The sequence below is a fragment of the Bombina bombina genome, chromosome 3, assembly GCF_027579735.1.
Source record: "Bombina bombina isolate aBomBom1 chromosome 3, aBomBom1.pri, whole genome shotgun sequence".
NCBI lineage: Eukaryota > Metazoa > Chordata > Amphibia > Anura > Bombinatoridae > Bombina > Bombina bombina.
Genome location: NC_069501.1, coordinates 719,052,884 through 719,073,314, shown reverse-complemented (window position 1 = coordinate 719,073,314; position 20,431 = coordinate 719,052,884). Strand labels below are relative to the sequence as shown.

Here is a 20,431-nt window from a genome sequence, read left to right as displayed (position 1 = left end):
ATCTGATACATATATAGAACGCCCTGAATGTTAAATGTATCAAAGCAGAGTAGCACACTTGTTGCGCTTATAAAACACTTTGGCGATCAAGTTTTGTGCACAATCCATAATAAAAAAATCTCTCATTTAACACTTTTTAAAATGTGTTATTGTTCATCCAACTATACCTTAAAAACAATTGAAATAAATGAATGGAGTGCAAATTAAGGCTTAGTAAAAGTGAAAGAAAAGGGTAGAAAAGAAAACAAAATTGAGGTGTTTGGGAAGGGGTTTAGAGATAAGGTATGTGACAAGAGGGATAGAAGAGTCAGGGATGTACATGTATATCGATGTAGAGAAACAAAGAAAGAGGCGCCTGTGTGTATCAGTAGCAAACAGAATGAAAAAGAAAAAGCCCCTGATACAGGGTACTCACATTTCTTCTGAGCACTCAGACAGTGCTATCAGGAGCAGGCTGGATGTTTATACAGCAACCCAGCTAACTGGTCTCCAGGATGCAGGAACTCAGAATTCTCCAAGCTTTATACTCCCAGTGGAAGTGATTGGTATTGATAGGCAGTACAAGGTTCCAATTTTAAAATATAAAATCAACATAAGTAAAATAAAAACAGGAACCAAGAGGTAAAAAGACAAAATCAATATAAGTATAATAAAAACAGGAACCAAGAGGTAGGGTATGCTAGCTCGCCCACCTCAAAATGTGTAACGCGTTTCTCAGCGTGTCCAAACTCTGTTTCATCAGGCATATAGTGGTAGCTGTAATTAGCCTTTAAATATATCAACTTTACCAATCAAGGAGAATACACCTGGGTGCCTCCTTCACAGGGGAGGGAGCCCAGATACTTTAAATCTTTATTTAGAGTGCATATTGATAAGTGAAAAAAGTGCTATAACGCTTTGTTATGTGCAAATAAATAAATAAATAGTAAATACATGTAAGAGAAGTATACATTTCCAACTAATTCATTGTTTGTACCAGTGCAGGATTTATTACAATTTTATACAAATAAAAATCGTTTTGGTATGTTGCTCCTACCGGTCCACTGCTCAACCATAGTCAGTAGCTCCGAAAAGGACGACCTGTTATCAAAGTTGATCAGATGTGAATTACAAATAATATTGCCGATCTAACATAAGATAAAACTCCCAGTGATATGAAATCGTTAAATGTCTCACGCTGAACAGGCATGTTTCCTGGTTGTGTCAGGTAAAGGGGTGTGTACAAAATTACACTGTGACGTGATTGGAGCTTGGTTGCTAACAGCATATCTCATAGAAGGTGTGTGCTGTGCCTAGTGTGTGATAGGGTAAAATATTGTGATGTCTAAAACGTGGGTGTGTTGAGTCATAAATGTTATTGCATACTAGAGATGCCTTTGGGAAATGCACTGGATCTTCGAAACAATATTCCAAACGTACTAGTGCCAGTAGTAAAAATTCAATATTGGATCGTATATGTGCTCATAATTGGCAACGTATGTATGTGCTCATATGTATGAAAATGTTCATAGTGTACTGGGAAGTGAACAACTAATAATTAGTACTATCTTAATCCGGACAATCCTTAAAATATTGATGTCTTAAAATAAATATAAGGTATAAATTAAGAAATGAGGTGTGTATACAATTGGCAGCAGTGTTCATGGCTTACTATTACATAGAACACTGGGACATATTGAGAAAAAAAAGGCACAAAATAGTTAAAGTGTGATATAGGATCATAAAGTGCAAGGTATAAACTAATGTTACTAATAGTAAATGTGCAATGTGTAGAACAAAGTGTGAATCAAATAACTTATAATTCATATATGATATAATGTGTCGAAGCTGGTGATATGTTATTACCATATTTGCACATTAAAAACAAATATTAAAAGAATATACAGAAAATGTACACACCCCTTAACGTGACGCAACCAGGAAACACGCCTGTTCAGCGTGAGACACTTAACGATTTCACATCACAGGGATATTCATCTTATGTTAGATCGGCAATATTATTTGTAATTCACATCTGATCAACTTTGATAACAGGTAGTCCTTTTTGGAGCTACAAACTATGGTTGAGCAGTGAACCAGTAGGAGCAACATACCTAAACGATTATTATTTGTATAAAATTTTAATAAATCCTGCACTGGTAGAAACAATGAATTAGTCGTAAATGTATACTTCTCTTATATGTATATACTATTTATTTGCACATAACAAAGCGTTTAGATAGCACTTTTTACACTTATCAATATGCACTCTAAATAAAGGTTAACGTTTCTGGGTTCCCTTCCCTGTGAAGGAGGCACCCAGGTGTATTCTCCTTGATTGGTAAAGTTTATATATTTAAAGGCTAATTACAGCTACCACTATATGCGTTTGGACACGCTGAGAAACGCGTTGCACATTTTGAGGAGGGCGAGCTAGCATAAACTATCTACCTGTTGGTTCCTGTTTTTATTATACTTATGTTGATTTTATCTTTTTACCTCTTTGTTCATGTTTTTATTATTGTTATGTTTTAATAAATTGATTTTATATTTTACAAATGGAACCTTGTACTGCCTATCAATACCAATCACTTCCACTGGGAGTATAAAGCTTGGAGAAGTCTGTGTTCCTACATCCTGGAGACCAGTTAGCTGGATTGCTGTATAAACATCCAGCCTGCTCCTGATAGCACTGTCTGAGTGCTCAGAAGAAATGTAAGTACCCTGTATCAGGGGCTTTTTGTTTTTCATTCTGTTTGCTACTGATACACACAGGCGCCTCTTTCTTTGTTTCTCTACATCCTGCTTCAGATCACCTGACACCAAGGTGTGAGGAGAGTGCTGCCACCATCAGTGACCTCTGTTTTAATGCCGGATGAATAGGCCTCTTTGACGAAACACCCATCTGACACTGCCTGATCATCTTCCATATTGGGACATTATTCTGCTAGGAATTTGATACTTTATCTTCTTGCATATTTTGAATAATATTTGCTTAGAAGCGTATATATACTAACAAATTGTTTTTTGTTCTTTTGCATAGCCACCTGCTGGCACCATTCTGCATCAGTTGCATATACCAGCTCTGGTTTGTACCATTTGTATATACCAGCTCCGGTTGATTTCCCTCTGTCATTAGCGCCCCCTATTAGGAGTGTGCCTCTGTTTGCTTCTCCTGTGTAATAGTGTCTGTGTATATGTTCGTGTCTATGTATTAAGTCTAAAATTTACATTTAAACTAAGATAGAAAGTGAAAAGTATGCGATTAGAGTGACTTTTCACAAGTCTGTTATCTGACATGATTCATTTTAGTGCAGGCCTCAAAAGAAATCTATTACCTGAGGGAAATTAACATGCTAGAATGACTTGAGACATCCCCCTTGTGTAACATGATTGCTGTAGCACAAAGCTTACTAACCTTTGCACAATTAATATTAACTATTGTAACATATTTAAACCTTTCTACTATAGGCAAATTAACATTTATTTCCCCCAGTTTTCTGAATTATTTAAAAGAGGAGGCATTCCAGAATTGCAACAATAACCTGCAGATAGAGTGTGTATTCTGTGCACTTGATTAACAAAAACAAAACAACATACCCTGGATTCTAACTTCTGAATTTGCTTTTTGCCTCCTTTGAGGGCAATTTGTTCTGCTTCATCCAGTCTCTTCTGGAGATCCTTGATCGTCTGTTCCATGTTCTTTTTCATCCTCTCAAGGTGGGCACTGGTATCTTGTTCTTTTTTAAGTTCCTCTGCCATCATGGCAGCCTTTATTTAATAGAGCAGAGTACAGTATGACAATGCACCATATCCTTAATGCAAATGTAAAAACAAGTACTAGGGTTAAAAACTTTGTTTTAAAGATGTAAGGAGGAACACATGTAAATTGACTAAGCAGAGGAAGGGCGGTAGATGACATAGTTTTAGCTGAAGCAAATAAATAAAGCTACTCAGAATCCCTATATTATATCATGATAAACTTCCAGGGATTCTCAATATATATATTGGCTAATATTTTATTTGTATCAATGCTTTTTGGCACAAATTATAATTAAATAAATGTATGTTAAATTATCTGATTAATTTGTGCTTTGTATTGTTTAAGGAATATTTATAATTAACAGAAAATGTTAAAGTATTGAACTGTATTACACTGTCCCCACCCAGTTACATTATAATGCCACTCTGCTAGCGGAAGAGATTATTATTTAAACTAAAATACAACAGTAACCGTTTGGAACAAAGAAGACATTAATAGCTAATTTGTCGTTTTAAAATGGGACAGCTAGAAGCCAAATATTTTTTTCCCTGTAATCAGTATTAAAGTTTCATAACTCAAGGACTTACATCAGTTATGGCTTTCTTTGCTTTGTCTTCGGCGTTTCTGCATTCCTGTATGGCTTCCTCTACTTCACTCTGCATGTGAGAGATGTCACTCTCCAGCTTCTTCTTCTGGTTAATGAGACTTGTATTCTGCAGCACGAAATAGAATTTCCTACATAAGTTACAATGCAGCATAACACAGTCTAGAGGAACAAATAACTCCCACAAATGAATTTAAATCGTCCACATTGCTTCCAAAAATGATATAAATGCACAATAATAAAAAAAGAAATTTTATATTCCATTTGAAAAGCAAATCTATAATCTTAAAAAGAATCTTGTTGCACAGAGTTTACACATTATGTGATGCTGGCTCTGCACATAAGAAACTAAGATTTTCTTGTTGGGCTAATATGGTGGCCCACTAAAGACACATAATAGTCAATAATAAAATGGTAACAAAACAAGCTCTTGTCATCCTGTCACACTAAGTAGAATAGGGTTTTAAAGAAGACACTAGTAGCCAACGCCACAATTGCAGTCACTCATATCAAATAACAAGTCCAGATCACAATGCCCTTGTGAGGTAACTCTTCTGATCTTCAACAAAAGTTTGAAAGTAGATTTTCTATAATAAAAAAGCAACAAGGCACAACACTGTGCATTCAGTTTTAAAAAAAACACTAATTTAAAATAACAAGAAATGTACTCACAAACTTTGCAGCCCTTTCTTGTGCTAGCAGGAACAAGCTGGGCTAGTGGACCAGTGCACTGCACCTCTAGCATCAGTTTCTCAAAAATGGTTTGTTTTCAGCACTGAGAAACATGTTGGTATAAAAGAGATCAGCCTACATAGGGATCTCAATATGCAAGTGGTTTTAATCCATTTTAATTTATAAATGAGACCAGGTTGCTGCTTACTGTGGCTGTAGAAGATGAGGCCTGCTCTAGAGATCTGTTCCTGATACAAGAGGTTCAATGTGCTTTGGAATTACAGGTGGCCCTCAGTTTACGCCGGTTCAATTTGAGCCAGTTTTTTCAGTCATGTGACTGCTATTGAAAAGCATTGAAAGCAGTGCACTAATTAAAATAGCCAGTAGGAGGAGCAGTCCGCTTGTGTTGCTGCAAAGTTATGCAACTAAGCAGACTGAAATTAATCTGTGTACACAGAACAGACCTTAGCTATCGAGCAGCTTTCAAGCAACAAGATCTAGCAGCCACTTCCCTATTATCTTCCTGTCTAGCTGCTTGAGGTGAGGGTGCCTAACTGCTTATTAATCACTCCAAATTGAAATGCATAGAATAGGTGTGCAGACCCAATATTATCCAACATGCTAACAATGCAGAGAACTGTTTGCAGAAAAATGCTAGTAAAAAAAGTTTTTTGTTCATTAAACTTAGTTTGATGATACAGTCGGTTGTGTGATTATTTAATTAGGTTTATAATGCTGTTTAGCATTTAAAGTCTTCATTTCAAAGCTTTAAAAATAATGTATTAGGTGTTACTTATGACAATTTTGAGAGGGGCCTGGAATCTAACTCCCTCACTTCCCATTGACTTACATTATAAACTGGGTTTCAATTTACAACGGTTTCGATTTACAACCATTCCTTCTGGAACCTAACCCCGGCATAAACTGAGGGCTACCTGGGTACCTGGATTTCTGCATTGGTTACTCATAAAGAGCTAGATTAGAGTGGTGCGCTCGAGAGATAAGGTGTATAAAGCAGCTCTTTGCATGTGTGTATTACGAGTTGAAAGTATACCCGTTCGCTTGAGTACAACTGAATTTAATGTGCATTGGGTAAGTGTGACTTCGGAGATCTGGTTAACTGTTAAGCGAGACAAAAGAGTTTCATAAAAAAAACAAAAATACATATAAAAGTGCAGTTACACTCAAAATAAACACTATTATATTTGATAAAAAAAATTGTTTAAAATTGCATTAAAAAAGTTATAAGGGCTTTAAGATATGAGGTGTCAAAATATGTATATGTATGTATGTTTGTATGTATGTATATATACGTTGATTGGAGTAGCTGTGTTAGTCCAGTGATTTAGATAACAAAAACATAATTTATGCTTACCTGATAAATTTATTTCTCTTGTAGTGTATCCAGTCCACGGATCATCCATTACTTATGGAATATATTCTCCTTCCCAACAGGAAGTTGCAAGAGTCACCCACAGCAAAGCTGCTATATAGCTCCTCCCCTAACTGCCATATTCAGTCATTCGACCGAAAACATGCAGAGAAAGGAAACCATAGGGTGCAGTGGTGACTGTAGTTCAAGTGAAAAAATTACCTGCCTTAAAGTGACAGGGCGGGCCGTGGACTGGATACACTACAAGAGAAATAAATTTATCAGGTAAGCATAAATTATGTTTTCTCTTGTTAAGTGTATCCAGTCCACGGATCATCCATTACTTATGGAATACCCATACCAAAGCTAAAGTACACGGATGATGGGAGGGACAAGGCAGGTACTTAAACGGAAGTTACCACTGCCTGTAAAAAAAACCTTTCTCCCAAAAATAGCCTCCGAAGAAGCAAAGTATCAAATTTGTTAAATTTGAAAAAGTATGAAGCGCAGACCAAGACTCCGTCTTGTAAATCTGTTCAACAGAAGCCACATTTAAAAAAGGCCCAAGTGAAAACCACAGCTCTAGTAGAATGAGCTGCAATCCCTTCAGGAGGCTGCTGACCAGCAGTCTCATAAGCTAAATGAATTATGCTTTTTAACCAAAAGGACAGAGAGGCTACTGAAGTCTTTTGACCTCTCCTCTGTCCAGAATAGACAACAAACAAGGTGAACGTTTGATGAAAACTGTATTAGCTTGTAAGTAAGATTTTAAAGCACAAACCACGTCCAATATTGTGTAATAGACGTTCCTTCTTTGAGGAAGGATTAGGATACAAGCATGGAACAAATATCTCTTGAGTGATGTTCTTGTTGGATACCGCCTTAGGAAAAAACCCAGGTTGGTACGCAGGACTACCTTATCCGTACGAAGGACCAGATAAGGAGAATCACATTGTAACACAGATAACTTGGAGACTCTACGAGTCGAGGAAATAGCTACCCAAAAAGAACTTTCCAAGATAAAGATTGATATCTATGGAACAAAAAAAGGTTCAAACGGAACTTCCTGAAGAACCTTAAGAACCAGGTTTAAGCTCCATGGCAGAGCAAAGCTGACAACCCTTTTCTCAAAAACATCTTGGAGAAAAGATAATATCCTGGGAATCCAGACTTTACTCCATGAGTAACCCTTGGATTCATAAAAATCAGATATTTACACCATATCTATGTTCATTTTCCTAGAGACAGGCTTACATGTCTGTATTAAGGTATCAATGACTGACTCGGAGAAGCCATGCTTTGATACCATCAAGCGTTCAGTCTCCAGACAGTCCATCTCAGATTGATTCTATTTAGATGGTTGAAAGGACCCTGAGGTAGGGGGACCTGTCTCAGAAGCAAAGACCGTGATGGAAAGGATGACATGTCCACCAGATCTGCATACCAGGTCCTGCGTGGCTACGCAGGCACTGTCAAAAACACCAAAGCCTTCTCCTGCTTGGTCTTGACCTCCGGAGGAAATCCCACTCCCCCGGAAGAAAAAGTCTGACGACTTAGAAAATCCACCTCCCAGTTCTCAACACCTGGGATATGGATAGCTGATAGACAAGAGTGAGTCTCTGTCCAGTGAATTATTGTAAGACTTCTAACCTCGCTAGGGAACTTCTGTTCCCCCTTGATGGCTGATGAAAGCCACGGTCGTGTATATTGTCCGACTGAGAATGATGTACCTCAGAGTTGCTAACTGAGGCCAAGTCTGAAGAGCATGGAATATCACTCCCAATTCCAGAATATTTATTAGAAGGAGGGTCTCCTCCTAAGTCCCCTATCCCTGAGCCTTCAGGGAGATCCAGACTGCATACCAACCTAAAAGGCTGGTATCTATTGTAACAATTGTCCCATCTGACCTGCGGGAGGTCATACCCTTGGACAGATGGACCCGACATAGTCACCAGAGAAGAGAATCTCTGGTCTCTTGGTCCAGGTTTAACAGGGGGACAAATCTGTGGAATCCCCGCTCCTCTGACTGAGCATGCATAGTTGCAGCGGTCTAAAATGTAGACGTGCAAACGGTACTATGTCCCTTGCCGCTACCATTAAGCCGATTTCATTCATGTACTGAGCCACCAAAGGGCGCTGATGGAATGAAAAACACGGCAGAAATTTAGAAACTTTGACAACCTGGACTCCGTCAGGTAAATTTTCATTTCAACAGAATCTATCAGAGTCCCTAGGAGGGAAACCCTTGAGATTGGGAATAGAGAACTCTTTCCTTGTTCACTTTCCACCCATGTAATCTCAGAAATGCCAGTACTACGTCCGTATGAGACTTGGCAATTTGGATGTTTGACGCCTGTATCAGGATGTCGTCTAAATAAAGGGCCACTTCTATGCCCCGCAGCCTAAGGACCGCCAAAGCGACCCTAGAACCTCCATAAAGATTCTTGGGGCTGTAGATATCCCAAAGGAAAGATCTACAAACTGGTAATGCCTGTCTAGAAAGGCAAACCTGAAAAACGATGGTGATCTTTATGCATCACAATGTGAGGATAAGCATCCTTCAAATCCATTGTAGTCCTCTATTGACTCTCCTGGATCATAGTTAAGATGGTACGAATAGTTTCCATCTTAAATGACGGAATTCTGAGGAATTTGTTTAAGATCTTTAGATCCAAAATAGGTCTGAAGGTTCCCTCTCCTTGGGAACCACAAACAGATTTGAGTAAAAACTCTGTCCCTGTTCCTCTCTTGGAACTGGATGGATCTCGTACACAATGTAAGAATGCCTCCTTCTTTATCTGGTTTGCAGATAATTGTGAAAGGCGAAAACTCCCTTTTTTATTGGGGGGAAATCTTTGAAATCCAGAAGATATCTCTGGGATATAAATTCCAATGCCTAGGGATCCTGGGCATCTCTTGCCCACATGGGCGAAGAATGAAAGTCTGCCCCCTATAGGATCCGTTACCGGATAGGGGTCCGTTCCTTCATGCTGCCTTAGAGGCAGCAGCAGGCTCCTTGGCCTGCTTATCTTTGTTTCAGGTCCGATTGTCTCCAGACCGCCTTGGACTGAGCAAAAATTCCCTTTTGTTTTGCCTTAGAGGAAGTGGATGCCACCCTCCAGTGATATAAGCAATAATCTCCTTCAAACCAGGCCCGAATAGGGTCTGCCCCTTGAAGGGAAGTTAAATAGCTTATTTATTAAAGTCACGACAGCTGACCATGATATAAGCCATAGCGCTCTACGCGCCAGTATAGTAAAAAAACAGAATTCTTAGCCGTTAGTCTAGTCAAATGAACAAAGGCATCAGAAAACAAAGGAATTTGGCTAGCATAAGCTTGTCAATATATTCATCCAATGGAGTCGCTAACTATAAAGCCTCATCAAGAGACTCAACCCAGAACGCCGCAGCAGCAGTGACAGAAGCAATGTATGCAAGGGGCTGCAGGATAAAACCCTGTTGAATAAACATTTTTTCATTGGATCTAAAAAGCACAACTGTCCTTGCCAGAGGTAGTGGTATGCTTAGCTAGAGTAGAAACTCTTCTCTCCACCTTAGGAACTGTCTGCCAGAAGTCCCGTGTGGTGGTAACTATTAGAAAACATTCTTCTAAAAAAATAGGAGGGGAAGAGAACAGCACACCTGGTCTATCCCATTCCTTATTAAAAAATTTTTTAGTAACTTCTTTAGGTATTGGAAAAACATCAGCACACACCGGCACTGCATATTATTTAACCAGTCTACACAATTTCTCTGGCCCTGTGATTGTACACATTCATTCAGAGCAGCCAAAGCCTCCCTGAGCAACAAGTGGAGGTTCTGAAGTATAAATTTTAAATGTAGAAATATCAGAATCAGGTTAAATCATCTACCCTGAGTCATTCACCCACAGACTAAGCATATTGTGAGATAGTATCATTCATGGTTCTTAAAGCGTCTGTATGCTCTGTATCTACCCCCAGAGCTATCTGCTTTCCTTTAATTTTAGGTAGCCTGACTAATACTGCTGCCAGAGTATTATTCACCACCTTTGTCACGTCTTGTAAAATAAACGCTATGGGCGCCCTTGATGTACTTGGCGCCATTTGAGCGTGAGTCCCTGAAGCGGGAGTCGAAGGGTCTGACACGTGTGGAGAGTTAGTCGGCATAACTTTCCCCTCGACAGAATCCCCTGGTAAAATAAACGCTATGGGTGCCCTTTATGTACTTGGCGCCTTTTGAGCGTGAGTCCCTAAAGCGGGAGTCAAAAGATCTGACACGTGGGGAGAGTTAGTCGGCATAACTACCCCCACGACAGAATCCTCTGGTGATAATGTTTTCTTTTTTTTTTTTTTTTTTTAAAAACAAAAAATGATCTTTATTGTTTAACATGAAATCAGTACATCTGGTACACATTCTAAGATGGGGTTCCACCATGGCTTTAAAACATAATGAACACAGAGCTTCCTCTATGTCAGACATGTTAGAACAGACTAATAAAGAGACTAGTAAGCTTGGAAAACACTTTAAATCAAGTTAACAAGCAAATATATAAAACGTTACTGTGCCTTTAAGAGAAACAAATTTTGTAAAAATTTGAAAAACAGTGAAAAAAGGCAGTAAAATAAACGAAATTTTTACAGTACATGTAATAAGGTAACAGAGCATTGCACCCACTTGCAAATGGATGATTAACCCCTTAATGCAAAAAACAGATCAAAAAAACGACATAGACGTTTTTAAAAACAGACACAAGAAAACTGCCACAGCAGAGCTGTGGATTACCTTCCCTATAAACGATTTTTGAAGTCTTTTTAGCCCTTTAGAAATGTCCTGTAGTATTCATGGGACTGCTGAGGGAATCTAGATGATTAATTTTGTAATTTTAACTGCGCCTCCCACTCATATTACAACAGTTGGAGGCTTCAGTTAACTGTTTCTATTCAAAATTTAAGCCAGCCATGTGGAAAAAACTTAGGCCCCAATAAGTTTTATCACCAAACATATGTTAAAAAACGATTAAACATGCCAGCAAACGTTTTAAAACACATTTTTATAAGAGTATGTATCTCTATTAATAAGCCTGATACCAGTCGCTATCGCTGCATTTAAGGCTATACCAACATTACAGTGTTATCACCAATGTTCGTTAAAAAACGATTAAACATGCCAGTAAACGTTTTAAAACACATTTTTATAAGAGTATGTATCTCTATTAATAAGCCTGATACCAGTCGCTTTTACTGCATTTAAGGCTATACCAACATTACAGTGTTATCACCAATGTTCGTTAAAAAACGATTAAACATGCCAGTAAACGTTTTAAAACACATTTTTATAAGAGTATGTATCTCTATTAATAAGCCTGATACCAGTCGCAATCGCTGCATTTAAGGCTTTACTTACATTACTTCGGTATCAGCAGTATTTTCTTAGTCAATTCCATTCCTAGAAAAATATTTTACTGCACATACCTTATCTGCAGGAAAACCTGCACGCCATTCCCCCTCTGAAGTACCTTACTCCTCAGAATGTGTGAGAACAGCAAATGGATCTTAGTTACGTCTGCTAAGATCATAGAAAAAACGCAGGCAGATTCTTCTTCTAAATACTGCCTGAGATAAACAGCACACTCCGGTGCCATTTGAAAATAACAAACTTTTGATTGAAGAATAAACTAAGTATAAAGCACCACAGACTCTCACGACCTCCTATCTATGTTGAGGCTTGCAAGAGAATGACTGAATATGGCAGTTAGGGGAGGAGCTATATAGCAGCTTTGCTGTGGGTGACTCTTGCAACTTCCTGTTGGGAAGGAGAATATATTCCATAAGTAATGGATGATCCGTGGACTGGATACACTTAACAAGAGAAATAACAAGAGTATTGCATTGAGCAATGATACTTTTTTATTGGACTAACTATACATTTATAAGTTGACAAGCTTTCAGAAGAGTTCCTTCCTTTATCAAGTCTGAAGCACTTGAAAAAGGAAGTAATACTTCCGAAATCTTGTCAACTTATAAATGTATAGTTAGTCCAATAAAAAAGTATCATTGCTCAATGCAATACTCTTGTTATTTTGTTTTGTGTGTATATATATATATATAAATATATATATATATATACAGTATATATATATATATATATATATACACACACACACACACACACGTGTGTACATATGTATTTAAGTATTTATGTGTTTTGCTGTATATTTGCTGTACATGTCGCCTTCCAATGTTCTTCACTTACAGGAAAATGTCCTTTTTATTCTTACATAAATATTTCTCTATATACCTATATATCTATTTCTATAGATATATAGGTATAAATATGTATTTCCATGAACAGTATCAGATATATATAGAAATTATTATTATTATTACAATATTTTCTTTGTGAAGAACATAGGAATGTAAAATATGCTTTTTGCGCATCTCGTTTTGCAATTTAGATCTTAAAGTGCCAGTTAACCTAAAAAATAATGTTATATAATTCTGCACATAGTGCAGAATTATATAACATATGCGTGCTAGCTTTATAAAACCTAATATATCCGGTAAACTTTTCTAAACAAACAGGGTTTTCCAGACCCGCCCTCTACTGAGCGGGTCTGGTTTTCCCTCGGAGCGCATCTGGCCAGCTGTCTAGTAACAGCCAGGTCCGACCGCGCCATTACACTTAAATGCAGCTCACTCCTGCTCCAGGGTTTAGTGTCCCTTTAACCCCTTCACTGCGCTAGGTTCTGTGCCGTGTCTACCGGCATCAGAAGAAAGCTCCCATTGGAGCCTATGGAAGCGTGCTCTTGTGAGTGAAAAGCTTCCATGCAATGTGAACGCGAGGTCACATTCATATTGCGCTACACTTATAATATCAGGGCACATTTGCATGCACTGGTATTACAAGTAGAGTGCCAATATTGCGCTTGTGATAGCGCAATTTTGCGCTCCATTCGTAATCTGGCCCTGTATGAGTAATCAATGCAGAAATCCATGTAATTCCAAAGTGTTCACAAACTTTTTCTTGCAACTGTAGCTGCTGATTGGTGGCTGAACATAAATGCCACTTGTCATTGGCTCATCCGGCTAATCCCCAGTAGTGAATTTGCTGATTCTTCCACTTCCCTGCTACCTGTATCATGTGTCATCATCAAATCTCAGACTTATATACGTATACACTGTGAACTTATGCATATGCTCAAGAGGTGTCTCAAAAAGTGCATATATACAAAAATACACAATTTGACAAAGAAAACGTTCTTTAATTGCAGCTCGATCTGAATTATAAAATTTAATTTTGACTTTAGTGTCCATTTAATACAATAAAGCTATCTTATTTGTTAGCACCTAAATTGATTCACCTGAGAATGGAGGAGGTTGACTCTTTCTGTAGCTTCCAAAAGTTCATGCTCTGCCAGCTTACGTGTACGTTCCGTCTGGTCCAATGCTGCCCTGAGTTCCTCAACTTCAGTCTGGAGGAGATTGCTTCTTCTGTCACTAACAGCTGATTGTTCCTTCAAATCCTCAGCCAAGTGCATAGTATCATCCAACTGAATTTGCAGGTCCTATAGGAATAAAAGGTATTTTAGTCAGAATTTTGACAATGCACAACGTCAACATTTTTTAATAAATTGCGGTTTGATTTGAAAGTTAAGTGATTGCGGATTCTCTACCATTACACTGAATACAAACGTCTGAAACCTGATACCCTGGCAGTATCATAATGAAATGTGAGTGCAGACTCCCCCTACCATTTGCATATATATATATATATATATATATATATATATATATATATATATATATACACAAACACACATTTATCAACATAAATTACTTTGGCATCTTAAAATGATTACTGTTTAGAATGTGCTCTTTGCTATACATGAACAGCTATTAATGTAGTTCTGATCCATAAGATACCTTGATTTGGGCCTGTAGAGAACGCATTGATTTAGTCGCTTCTGTAGCCTGCCGAGTAGAATGGCTCAGCTGGATTTCCATTTCATTTAGATCTCCTTCCATCTTTTTCTTTATTCGAAGAGCCTCGTTTCTACTCTTTGTTTCTGCGTCCAATGTGGATTGAAGAGAGTCAATTATACGCTGCTGGTTTCTCCTAATTGGACAAAATCAGGCACATTATAGTTATATACAATATAAGGCCCCAATGAAGTAATAATGGGTCAGTGCTGTTTTAGTTCACACATTTTTGCTCTGTAATGAGTTTAGGTTCTATTCATTTTAAAAGGGAAACCTATATGGATATTATAGAAATTGTGACATACTCTCATATGTTTCATCTTACCCTCTTGGTTCATGAATGTAGGGAATTTTAAAAAAATACCTCTTCCTTTTGTATAAAATTGTGCTTGTACCATGCTCCCTAGAGAGGCCAAAAAACTAATTCTGTAACACGTGACTACTGCAAATCAAAAAGCTGGTTAAGGCAATTTTTTGTGTTTTGGAAACCTAAGTTAATTCCCTTAGCAAAATATTTCTTGTAAACATTATTACAGTTTCAGTGGTATATGCACATATGTACCGTGATTAGTAGGGATGGGCAAATGGGTTTATAGTCGAATTCGAATGTCAGAACGAATGTTATTGTAGAAATTCGATTTACATAATCAAATGTTAAGAACGAATATTCTTAAATATTCTATAATCAAATGCTATTTACAGTTTTCAAATGTTACTTTCGATTTTCGAATGTTCATAATTAGATTGAATTTGATTTAACAAATACTATTCAGAAGTTCAATAGTTCATGTTGTAGGGAATTTAGTACATTGATACATAATAGATACAAATATATTTGCATTTGAAATAGTTGATTTAGCATGTGGTATCCCCACCTATTCTGAAAGTTTGTGGCCGCAGGTCCAAGCTATAGATAAGCTGTGTAAGCACAGCCAGCAGATGAAATTACACTCCCAGTGGGATATAGCAGAGACAAGGAAATAAAATGTTGATTTTCCATTGTTCTCTCCAAGTACTGGTGATTGTTTTATGGACAGATGCAAGATAAAGAAACAGGTATATGTGCACAATGTGATACAGTAATGAGATCTGATTATACCTACAAGCTCAACCCATTTTATTAGATTGTGGCTTCAAAACACAAAATAAGAGCTTTAATATACACAAATAAACCTTAAAAAGCTAATTTTCATCCCACAAGATTCATAACACAATCTAAAGTCAGTAGTTATAAGTTTTACGCTACAAAGCTGTAGCATAAAACTCATAACTAAAGTGCTAAAAAGTACACTAACACCCATAAACTACCTATTAACCCCTAAACCGAGGCCCTCCCGCATCGCAAACACTAAAAATCAAATTATTAACCCCTAATCTGCCGCTCCGGACATCGCCTCCACTATAATAAACATATTAACCCCTAAACCGCCGTACTCCCGCCTTGCAAACACTAGTTAAATATTATTAACCCCTAATCTGCCACCCCCTAACATCGTCGCCACCTGCCTACATTTATTAACCCCTAATCTGCCACCCCAACGTCACCACCACTATACTAAATGTATTAACCCCTAAACCTAAGTCTAACCCTAACACCCCCTAACTTAAATATAATTAAAATTAAATCTAAATAAAAATTCCTATCATTACCTAAATTATTCCTATTTAAAACTAAATACTTACCTATAAAATAAACCCTAAGCTAGCTACAATATAACTTATAGTTACATTGTAGCTAGCTTAGGGTTTATTTTTATTTTACAGGCAAGTTTGTATTTATTTTAACTACGTAGAATAGTTAGTAAATAGTTATTAACCATTTACTAACTACCTAGTTAAAATAAATACAAATTTACCTTTAAAATAAAACCTAACCTGTCTTACACTAATACCTAACATTACACTACAATTAAATAAATTAAATTAATTAAATACAATTACCTAAATTACAAAAAAAAAAAACAAAATTAAAAAAAGAAATCATCAGATATTTAAACTAATTACACCTAATCTAATACCCCTTTCAAAAAAAGACCCCCCCAAAAAATTAGCTTTTTTACCTGTAAAAAAAAATACAAACAACCCCCCAACAGTAAAACCCACCACCCACACAACCAACCCCGCAAATAAAATCCTAACTAAAGAAACCTAAGCTCCCCATTGCCCTGAAAAGGGCATTTGTATGGGCATTGCCCTTAAAAGAGCATTTAGCTCTTTTTTCAGCCCAAAAGCCCCAATCTAAAAATAAAACCCACCCAAAAAACCCTTAAAAAAACCTAACACTAACCCCCGAAGATCCACTTACAGTTTTGAAGACCGGACATCCATCCTCAACAAAGCCGGGAGAAGTCTTCATCCAATCGACAAGAAGTCCTCAACGAAGCCGGGAGAAGTCTTCATCCAAGCCGGCAGTAGTGGTCCTCTAGATGGGCAGAAGTCTTCATCCAGACGGCATCTTCTATCTTCATCCATCCGGCGCAGAGCATCCTCTTCTTCCGACGATTAACAATGAATGAAGGTTCCTTTAAATGATGTCATCCAAGATGGCGTCCCATTAATTCCGATTGGCTGATAGAATTCTATCCACCAATCAGAATTAAAGGTGAAAAATTCCTATTGGCTGATGCAATCAGCCAATAGGATTGAGCTTCAATCCTATTGGCTGATCCGATCAGCAAATAGGATTGAGAATGCATTTTATTGGCTGATTGGAACAGCCAATAAAATGCAAGCTCAATGGATTGAAGCTCAATCCTATTGGCTGATTGCATCACCTTTAATTTTTGATTTTTTTCACCTTTAATTCAAGGGACGCCATCTTGGATGACGTCATTTAAAGGAACCTTCATTCATCGTTAGTCGTCGGAAGAAGAGGATGCTCCGCGCCGGATGTCTTGAAGATGAAGCCGCTCCGCGCCGGATGGATGAAGATAGAAGATGCCGTCTTTATGAAGACTTCTGCCCGTCAGGAGGACCACTTCTGCCGGCTTGGATGAAGACTTCTCCCAGCTTAGTTGAGGACTTCTTGCCGCTTGGATGAAGACTTCTCCTGGCTTCGTTGAGGATGGATGTCCGGTCTTCAAAACTGTAAGTGGATCTTCAGGGGTTAGTGTTAGGTTTTTTTAAGGGTTTTTGGGTGGGTTTTATTTTTAGATTAGGGCTTTTGGGCTGAAAAAGAGCTAAATGCCCATACAAATGCCCTTTTCAGGGCAATAAGGAGCTTAGGTATTTTTAGTTAGGATTTTATTTGGGGGGTTGGTTGTGTGGGTGGTGGGTTTTACTGTTGGGGGGGTTGTTTGTATTTTTTTTACAGGTAAAAGAGCCAATTTCTTTGGGGCAATGCCCCGCAAAAGGCCCTTTTAAGGGTTATTTATAGTTTAGTTTGGGCTAGGGTTTTTTTTTATTTTTTAGGGGGGCTTTTTTTTATTTTGATAGGGCTATTAGATTAGGTGTAATTAGTTTAAATATCTGATAATTTCTTTTTTTATTTTGTGTAATTTAGTGTTTGTTTTTGTAATTTAGGTCATTGTATTTTATTAATTTAATTTATTTAAGTGTAGTGTAATGTTAGTTGTTAGTGTAAGACAGGTTAGGTTTTATTTTACAGGTAAATGGGTATTTATTTTAACTAGGTAGGTAGTAAATAGTTAATAACTATTTAGTAACTATTCTACCTAGTTAAAATAAATACAAACTTGCTTGTAAAATAAAAATAAACCCTAAGATAGCTACAATGTAACTATTAGTTATATTGTAGCTAGCTTAAGGTTTATATTACTGGTAAGTATTTAGTTTTAAATAGGAATTATTTAGGTAAGTATAGTAGGTTTTATTTAGATTTATTTTAATTATATTAAAGTTAGGGGGTGTTAGGGTTAGACTTAGGTTTAGGGGTTAATAAATTTAGTATAGTGGCGGCGACGTTGGGGGCGGAAGATTAGGGGTTAATAAATGTAGGTAGGTGGCGGCGATGTTAGGGGTGACAGATTAGAGGTTAATAATATTTAACTAGTGTTTGCGAGGTGGGAGTGCGGCGGTTTAGGGGTTAATATGTTTATTATAGTGGCGGCGATGTCCGGAGCAGCAGATTAGGGGTTAATAAGTATAATGTAGGTGTCGGCGATGTCGGGGGCGGCAGATTAGGGGTTAATAAGTGTAAGATTAGGGGTGTTTAGACTTGGGGTTCATGTTAGGGTGTTAGGTGTAAACATAAAATTTGTTTCCCCATAGGAATCAATAGGGCTGCTTTACGGAGCTTTACGCTGCTTTTTTGCAGGTGTTAGACTTTTTTTCAGCCGGCTCTCCCCATTGATGTCTTTGGAGAAATCGTGCACAAGCACGTAAACCAGCTCACCGCGGCTTTCAGCAGCGCTGGTATTTGAGTGCGGTATGGAGCTCAATTTTGCTCTACGCTCACTTCTTGCCTGTTAACGCTGGGTTTATGAAAACCTGTAATACCAGCGCTGTAGGAAAGTGAGCGGTGACAATAACGTGCACGTTATTACCGCACCCCTCATACTGCAAAACTCGTAATATAGCCGAATGTATTTTATACTAACATTATGACAGTGGCTAACCTTGTTGTCTGCAGTTTCAAGCATAGATTGGCTCACCCAAATAATGCAAATGATGGATAGAGTTTGGTTATTTAAAAAAAAATGAGTAAAAAATATAATTTTAATTTTTAATTTGTTTTCAAAACATTTAGATTTGGCCGGTATGTCATTCTATAGAAACATAATAATATTACAAGAAGTTTACTTTCCCTTTAAAGGAACTGTGGTATATATAAATAATTAAGCATAGCAGTGCAAAACTTATACAAAATGTGTAGTGCGTTGCTATTTTTGGGCACTCCAGGCACACACTGCTTGTAAAACTTTGAGTAAATATTGCTTACTGCTCCTGCTCTGGCCAATTAGATCCCCATTGTTAATAAGCTCCTACACAAGTATACATTAATCTGGTCAATTACTATTTAGCAGAGCCAAATATAGGTGCTAAGAGTTCACAATGTATTACTCCTGGAAACTAAAACCTAAGCAGTGAAGTCCATGAGTAATGAGAAATAAGGGCAGGATATAAAGAACATATTTTTTCACAATGAACCTAAATCCACAACTCAAATAGAACACAAATAAAAAACAGGGTTTTACTCTCTATGAAATTAAAGTAATTAACAGGCAAAAACAAATTTAACCTAAGACAACTGCCTGAAGGACTTTCCTACCAAAGGCTGCCTCAGAAAAAGCAAAAATATCAAAATAGTAGACTTTTGTAAAAGTTTGGAAAGACCACCAAGTAAGCCCAAGAAGTGGCAACTGAGCTGGTAGAGTCTGGTAGGTGGAAGCTGGCCTACCTCCAAGTAAGCTTTGTGGATTTAAAGTTTTAAGCAAGAAGCCAAAGAAACGTCAGAAGCCTTCTGCCCATTCCTGGAACAAGAAAAATAAACAAACTAGAAGTTTGTCTGAAAACCTTAGTAGTGTCTACATAATACTTGAATGCTCTTTCAACGTCCACGTTATGAAGAAGCCTCTATATATATATAATCTTAAGACACTTAGGTAAAAATTCAAATTTGGTTCTTAAAACAGCTTTATATTAATGAAAAATAAGATAAGGAGGATCACATGAAAGAGCAGACAACTCAGACTCTTCTAGCAGAAGAGATAGCCAAAAGAAACAAAAACCTTCCAAGATGCATAGGCTCAAATAGAGGATCCAACAAAACCTTCAATACCAAATTTAAATTCCAATGAGAAGAAATTGGTTTAATAAAAGGCTTAATTCTAACCAAAGCCTGAACAAAACCATGAATGTAAGGAAGATTAGCCATCTTCTCGTGGAACAAAACTGAAAGAGCAGAAATCTGACCTTTCAAAGAACTAGGAAATAAACCCTTATCTAAACCATCATGCAAAAAACTGTAAAATCCTAGAAATTCTAAAAGAATGCCAAGAAAACCATGATCTATAGACCAAGAAATAAATGCCTTTGAGACCTTATGATAAATCTTCCTGTCACAGGCTTACGGGCCTGTATCAAAGTCTTAATAACAGAATAAAAAAAACCTCTCTGCC

General features: G+C 37.4%; 1 protein-coding gene across 1 annotated transcript in view; it reads right to left on the bottom strand.

The window, feature by feature from the left end:
• Positions 1-20,431, bottom strand: part of MYH15 (myosin heavy chain 15) — a 205,456-nt gene that overhangs the window by 43,567 nt on the left and 141,458 nt on the right. Inside the window, 4 exon segments of the mRNA XM_053707537.1 lie at positions 3,580-3,750; positions 4,330-4,455; positions 13,733-13,936; positions 14,295-14,487. Of these exon segments, the coding sequence (XP_053563512.1) occupies positions 3,580-3,750; positions 4,330-4,455; positions 13,733-13,936; positions 14,295-14,487 (694 nt within the window).